The sequence below is a fragment of the Notolabrus celidotus genome, chromosome 11 (assembly GCF_009762535.1).
Source record: "Notolabrus celidotus isolate fNotCel1 chromosome 11, fNotCel1.pri, whole genome shotgun sequence".
NCBI classification, from domain to species: domain Eukaryota; kingdom Metazoa; phylum Chordata; class Actinopteri; order Labriformes; family Labridae; genus Notolabrus; species Notolabrus celidotus.
In genome coordinates, this window is record NC_048282.1 from 12817470 (window position 1) to 12825223 (window position 7754).

General features: G+C 47.4%; 1 protein-coding gene across 2 annotated transcripts; it reads left to right on the forward strand.

The window, feature by feature from the left end:
- The first annotated feature begins 708 nt into the window (after positions 1-708).
- Positions 709-6442, forward strand: LOC117822118 (protein-L-isoaspartate O-methyltransferase domain-containing protein 2). Of its 2 annotated transcripts, none has more exons than XM_034696764.1 (7): positions 709-945; positions 3116-3335; positions 3427-3577; positions 4373-4475; positions 4560-4731; positions 4965-5088; positions 5181-6442. In XM_034696764.1, the coding sequence occupies exons 2-7, from the start codon at positions 3180-3182 to the stop codon at positions 5741-5743; spliced, it is 1269 nt and encodes a 422-aa protein (XP_034552655.1). In that variant the 5' UTR covers positions 709-945; positions 3116-3179; the 3' UTR covers positions 5744-6442. The 2 variants fall into 2 exon arrangements, with proteins under 2 accessions (XP_034552655.1, XP_034552654.1); XM_034696763.1 differs by having other exon boundaries at positions 3175-3335.
- Positions 6443-7754: the final 1312 nt, after the last annotated feature.

The window sequence follows — 7754 nt, forward strand, 5'->3', positions numbered from 1 at the left end:
CAGAAAGTCCACAGTCTGAGGCACTCCTATGTGAATACTGTGACCTTTGACCCTAACTCTTCAGATCTACCTGCACACAGACAGTTTTATTTTATCAGTTCATCCACAGTGAGTCCCACAAACTCTGATTAAGAACAATAAGTCACACCTGTCTTCCTCTCTGAGGCTCAGACAATGCTTGGGTCCTCATACAGCCTCAGGATGTTTTATTGATTATTGATCATTGATAGTTATCTTCAGAGGGTCTGACTGAACTGGACAGTCTGTTTTAAAGGAAAATGTTTACAGTTTGACAGAAACAAATGTGATAAATATTAAGAGTATGTGAAAACATCTGCACCATAAATAAGATGTTCAGACAGATGGAGTGTTAGCAGGACGAGGATGAAGAGAAGGAGGTCTCCTCTGATGATCAGGGTCAGACTTTTTCCAAACACTTCAAAGAATTCACAGAATCAGCTGATTATGACTCAGCTGCTAATATTCACACCTGTGGTTCACCTGCAGTTACGTGTTGAATACAGCCTGCAGTGTTGTATGTGACCTACTGACCCACAGAGGATCAGCTCAGAAACCAGCAGATTATTCAATTAAAACTGAGAAGATCAAGCCCTCCTCCTGATTGGCTGGATCACGTGGTAAACCCTGCTTAAAGTCCTATAATAACGTGTCACAGTCTTAATTCTCCTCTTCATCACTCTGAAAATTCACTCTCATGAGCACACCTCAGGCTGCGGCCGCTCAGCTCGATGAAGACCTCTGAGCGGGATGTAGGCCAACCTCCTCCGCCGTAGCCTTACGCATGGTGCGTGCTGACGTCAGAGCGTCAGCTGGCTGAATGTTTACATCCAGCAGTGGTGTGTTCCTGACTGGACCCCCCGACGACACACGGCTGAGCAGAAGAACCCCGCGGGGAAAGAGAGCTCACCTCGAGGTTCTTTACAGGTATGAGAAGCGCGAGCGGCTCTAACATGGCGGCTCAGGTGCGGGGGGAGGAAGAGGAGGAGGAAAAGGGGGGGATCAGCTGTTGTCTCGATGTTTCTCCTCGTGCAGCAGGGAGCAGACTGCGGGAGTGTGTTGACCTTGTTCCTGTGCGACAGTCTGATCAAAGTGTGTGTTCGGAGTTTATGTTCGCGTGTGAGTTCAGTGTCGGTGTGTGTTAGTGTGTGTCCGTGTTTGGAGCAGCTGATTGACGCTAATCTGACCGCAGCACCGCGCGGGCTACGGCGCGTGCGGGAGGGGGAGGGGGTCATCCTGCGGGCTGTGCGGGTCTGAAGACTTTGTGTGTGTGCGGTGTACAACACAACAGACACACACACAAACAGCGATCGGGGGGGCAGATGAGCTGAAACAAAAGTGTGTGTGTGCAGGAAGTGTGTGTGTGTACCCTACTAGCCTACTAAACCACCGAGTCAATGAGCGGGTCACAGCGCCCCCCTCTGCTTATGTCTGCTCAGAACAAAAACCAAAACACTGCATATGATCGACCAGAACTCTCTGAGAGTTTGATCTGTGAAGCTTCAGTCTGTACACACTCTGAAACTCTAAAAAAGTCTCACCTGATGAGGAGTGAAATACTCTCTGAAGTCTGCTCTCATCCTGATGAGGACTGAAACACTCTCTGAAGTCTCTCTCTTACCCTGATGAGACTGAAACACTCTCTGAAGTCTCTGTCTCACCCTGATGAGGACTTAAACACTCTCTGAAGTCTCTCTCTCAACCTGATGAGGACTTAAACACTCTCTGAAGTCTCTCTCTTACCCTGATGAGACTGAAACACTCTCTGAAGTCTCTGTCTCACCCTGATGAGGACTTAAACACTCTCTGAAGTCTCTCTCTCAACCTGATGAGGACTTAAACACTCTCTGAAGTCTTTGTCTCACCCTGATGAGACTGAAACACTCTCTGAAGTCTCTGTCTCACCCTGACAAGGACTTAAACACTCTCTGAAGTCTCTCTCTTACCCTGATGAGACTGAAACACTCTCTGAAGTCTCTGTCTCACCCTGATGAGGACTTAAACACTCTCTGAAGTCTCTGTCTCACCCTGATGAGGACTTAAACACTCTCTGAAGTCTTTGTCTCACCCTGATGAGGACTGAAACACTCTCTGAAGTCTGCTCTCACCCTGATGACACTGAAACACTCTGAAGTCTCTCTCACCCTGATGAGACTGAAACACTCTCTGAAGTCTCTGTCTCACCCTGGTGAGGTCTGTCTGCAGCTTTTGTCCCTCTGCCCTTCTCTGCTGTCGGTTTTAACACCACCCTGAAGCAGCAGCATTCACATCTCCAGCTGTGAGCTGCAGCAGAGAAATGAAGCTTGTCCTCTGAGTCTGCAGACTCCTGAAGTTTGAAGAGTTCAGGAGAGGATGAATTTGTTTAAATCAATAACTGATGTTCTCATAAATCCGCTCTGACCGTGTCTGAGTGAGTTTAATAAAGTTCCCACATGGACGTGGTGGTTGGAGGAGTTGTGTGGAGATGTTGGGGCTGTACCTGATGATTGTTGGTTGTTTATTGTCAGGATGATAATAAAGACAAGATAAATAAGCCAGATGAGTAGATTAGGAATATAATAAGCAATAATCTGGAAGTGAAGGTTAATTATTAATGTTTGATTTTTTTTCTCAAAATGCAAAAGAGTTTAAACAAAACAGACTTGAATGATTGTTACAGTCTGTCTCTGATCATCTCTGGAGTTGAAACATAGAAACTTTTTTAGTTGAAAGTAACTGATAATGATCTGCTCATCATGCTGATATGATAATCAATAATTCAACATTTTTACTTTTAAAAAATAACTCATAACCTAAAGATGATGCAGACCTGATGCTGTGGGAGGCTGAGGAAGAGCTGCACAGAGTTCTCAGTGATTGGACGGCTGGTGAAAGTTTCATGTCCTGATAGAGATCACTGGATCAGTGTGGTGATGAAGTTCATAATGAATATGATTTACATAATTAATATTTGATTTATATGTTTAATATGATGTGATGGATCTCATGTGAAGGGCTGGATGAAGTTTCAGTTTTAGAAACATGATGTTTCCCCGTCTTCACAAACTGAAGGAGGTCAAAAAGAATCAAACTGAACTGTAGTCTGGTTCCTCTGTAGGTCACATGATGTTTGTTGAGATGGTGACATACGTGTGACGGTAAACTTCCTGTCTGCAGTCATCATGGGCGGAGCTGTGAGTGCAGGTGAAGATAATGACGACCTGATCGATAACCTGAAGGAGGCGTACTACATCCGCTCAGACCTGGTGGAGCGCGCCTTCAGAGCCATCGACCGCGCAGACTACTATCTGGATGAATACCGTGACAACGCCTACAAGGTGAGAGTCCGACACAGAGTGAACACACGTGTTCCTTGTGGTCCTTGTGTTCCTGAGGCACAGCAAGTTAAATGTGTTGTTGTTATTACAGGACTTAGCATGGAGACACGGGAACATCCACCTGTCTGCTCCATGTATCTACTCTGAGGTGATGGAGGCTCTGGACCTTCATCCTGGACTCTCCTTCCTCAACCTGGGCAGCGGGACCGGATACCTCAGCACCATGGTTGGCCTCATACTAGGTATGTGCTCCTCATGCTGGTCCGATACCGGTCTCATACTGGTATTGTCTCAGTTTGCTGCAGAGTCTCAGTTTGCTGTAAAGTCTCAGTTTACTGCAGAGTCTCAGTTTACTGTATCATCTAATTTTGCTGGAGTGTCTCAGTTCGCTGTATCATCTCAGTTTACTGCAGAGTCTCAGTTTACTGTAGAGTCTCAGTTTACTGTAGAGTCTCAGTTTGCTGCAGAGACAAAGTTTGCTGCAATGTCTCAGTTTGCTATAGAGTCTCAGTTTGCTGTAGAGTCTTAGCAAACTGTAGAGTCTCAGTTTGCTTTAGAGTTTCAGTTTGCTTTAGAGTCTCAGTTTGCTTAGAGTCTCAGTTTACTGTAGTCTCAGTTTGCTGTAGAGTCTCAGTTTGCTGTAGAGTCTCAGTTTACTGCAGAGTCTCAGTTGGCTGCAGAGTCTCAGTTGGCTGCAGAGTCTCAGTTTGCTGTCGAGTCTCAGTTTACTGCAGAGTCTCAGTTTGCTGGAAAGTCTCAGTTGGCTGCAGAGTCTCAGTTTACTGCAGAGTCTCAGTTTACTGTCGAGTCTCAGTTTACTGCAGAGTCTCAGTTGGCTGCAGAGTCTCAGTTTGCTGTAGAGTCTCAGTTTACTGCAGAGTCTCAGTTGGCTGCAGAGTCTCAGTTTGCTGTCGAGTCTCAGTTTGCTGGAAAGTCTCAGTTGGCTGCAGAGTCTCAGTTTACTGCAGAGTCTCAGTTTACTGTAAAGTCTCAGTTTGAGACCTTGAGCTTCATGACCCTGCTCTCATCTGTCTCAGGACCGTTTGGAGTGAACCATGGGATCGAACTTCATGCAGATGTGATCGAGTACGCCTATCAGAAGCTGGACTCCTTTATTAAAACCAGCGACAGCTTTGATAAGTAGGTGACCTGTTGATGACCTGAGAAAGATAGTTTCACTTGTGTCAGGATGTGGCCTTAAGTCTCTCCTCTGTCTGTGCTCAGGTTTGAGTTCTGCGAGCCATCCTTCGTGGTGGGGAACTGCCTGGAGATCCCTGCAGACAGCCGACAGTATGACCGGGTGTACTGTGGGGCGGGAGTGCAGAAGGAGCACGAGGAGTACATGAAAAACCTGCTGAAGCTGGGGGGCATCCTGGTCATGCCTCTGGAGGAAAAGGTTGGTGCTTCATGAGGCCTGGAGCCTGAAATGATGTTGTTATCATCAGGATCTAAACACTTAAGGACACATGAGGTTTAATAACAAGTGATGAGTTTTGATTTTAAATATCTACATAAGAGTTTCTCTGCAGTGTTTAGAGTTTTTTTTCATGTGCTGTATGAAGTGATACAGAATCAGCTGGTTGTGTCTGACCTCCTGACTCTGGGTCTTCCTCTTGTTTGTATCTGCAGCTGACGAAGATCACTCGAACAGGTGTGAACAGCTGGGAGACCAAAAAGATCATCTCCGTGTCCTTCGCTCCTCTGGTGCTCCCTAAACACAGCACCAACGGGAAACCCAAGACCGCCCCCCTGCGTGAGTCCAGCAGACTTTAATCTGGATTAGTTTACTGATTAATCTTTGTCGTTGTCCCTTTCTTATCTGTCCTCCTGGTTTTTGTCCTGCAGCCAGGTATGAGGTCCGGACGCTGCAGGAGCTGTCTCGTATCTGCATCCGCCACACCCTGAGAGTGACCACGGACGGAGGAGACAGCCAATCACGTGGCAGAGGCTCCTCTTTCAGCGTGGGGAGGGGCTTGGCGGTGGCCGGGCTCCATAAGTACGGCCCTCGCTTCAAACGCCGCCGTGTCCACCGGCGTCATTGTAACGCTCTGGTCCTCGCCACACGGCAGGTAGTGGCCAGCAGCGGCATTGGCCCCACCCCTCTGGACAGCAACAACAACCAGGGAGGAAGAGGGGAAGACGAGGAGGAGGCGGGGGAGAGGGAGAGAGAGGCCAGGCGACAGCTGAGAGGCAGCAGGAGGAGTGGCAGAGGAGCGGGGGCGGTGGTGGAGGAGGAGGAGACTGTGGAGGAGGAGGAGGAAGAGGAGGAGCAGGAAGAGGAGGAGGAGAGGGAGACTGGGGAGCTGCTCCGTCCACAGCCAGCCGTGAACCTCCTCAGAGAGAGGATCCTGAACCTGCCACTCCCTGAGCCCCTGAAGATGTACCTGCTGTACTATAGAGAGAAGTGAGCCCCCCCCCCCTGAGAGAACCAGAGCCAGGTCTGAGTTTAACACCCGCCCCCTCCTGGACCACATGCTCCCACCTGACTGACCCACACACACACCTGGAGCCACTCCCATCAGCTGTCCCCCAAATATCATCGTCTCTGATCTTCATCTCCTGACCCTGTACAGACTGAAAGGGGGGGTACACACACACACACACACACACACACACACACACACACACACACACACACACACACACACACACAATCACACAGACACACAATCACACACACACACACACACACACAAACACACAAACACACACACACACTCAGTTATCAGTTTGCTGTGCAACTACATGCTAACAAGTGATCCACAGATTGTAAAAGTCTTGTCATCTTCACTCGCGCTGCGTTCTGACAACGAGTATTTGTTCTCAATCCAGAATCAGAATCAGGAACTCATCAGAAATCATGCCGAACATTCCTCCTCTGATACATGAGTTACTAAAACACTGATCACAAACACGGCCCAGAGGTTAAGTTCAGGGACTGAATGAGCTGAAGGGACACCTAGAAGACAGCTCCCACCTGTCACTCAAAGAGGCCACGCCCCTATCCCTCCCTTTAATCCTAATCTAACGCAAACAGGTGAGTTGTATATAAATTCAGCCGTACAGTTTTCATGAATAGATAAATGGGCTATAGAGACCCAACCTGTTTTTGTACCAGGCTGTAAACATGTTTATTTCTGCTGTAACATTTTAACATAGGGCTCTATGGGGACCGACTCACTGCTGAAGACACACTCTAGTGGACATATTGTGAACTGCAAGTTAGGAGGAAACAGGTTTCAGATTGTGGGTGCAGTGTTAGCAGAATGCTTTCAATCTTTCCCCATCTCAGATTTAACAGTTGTTTAAAATCACAAAGTGAAGAGGCGTCATGTTGAATCAGCGTCTCTGGCTCTCTTCACAAGGAGCTGTGAGCTGAACTGTTGCTAACATTAACTCAGCTGGATTTCAGGTTGAAGGCGCTGAAACTACAGGCTGCTGAATTTTAATACAGTAGACACACATTACATGGTGTCATTACTGAGCCTGCTGATGTTGATGTATCAGGACGGAAATACGGTCATCCTTTAACCCAGTGTCCCTGCAGCCTCCCTCACTTCAGATAAGCTCCTCCTTCATGCGCTTTACACTCAAACAGGAAGAGAGAGAGTGAGTGAAACGTCTGATACAGCTTCGCTCTCCATCTCCATCTTTGAGAATCCTCCTGAAGGATTAAAACTGTGCAGACACTGTGCAGGTCAGAGACGGCAGCACAGACCAGCTCACTAACAGAGCGTGAGGATCAGACCTCTGTCTGCTCTTTATATGAAACCTGATCAGATGAGCTGTGAGTAAACCGCTGGTTCATCCTCTGCTGCCCTCTGATGGAGGGCAAGGAGAGAGAGAGAGAGAGAGAGAGAGAGAGAGAGAGAGAGAGAGAGAGAGAGAGAGAGAGAGAGAGAGAGAGAGAGAGAGAGAGAGAGAGAGAGAGAGAGAGAGAGAGAGAGAGAGAGAGAGAGAGAGAGAGAGAGAGAGAGAGAGAGAGAGAGAGAGAGAGAGAGAGAGAGAGAGAGAGAGAGAGAGAGAGAGGAGAGAGAGAGAGAGAGAGAGAGAGAGAGAGAGAGAGAGACCAAAACATTGTTCTGTGAGAGACCAGAACATTCGTAAATCAGAGCTACAAAGAGTTCAAGACTCAACCTTTGTTTCCCCTCACACAGATGAGTATACTGAACTCTGTGTGTGTGTGCTTTTAGACTCTGCTGCAGGACTAACACAGAGTTGTTGTGAACTCTGTGAGGTTAGGTCATGATTGTCTGGCTCCTCACCTAATGTAAACAAACATTAGTCTGTTGAAGTGATATTTAATACGTTAGAAAAACCAAGAAACAAAATGTTAACAAAGCCAGTTGACAAATGAAAATAACAATCTGTGAATTATTATACTGCACCTCCCACAGAAGGTAACACACACTCCTGAAA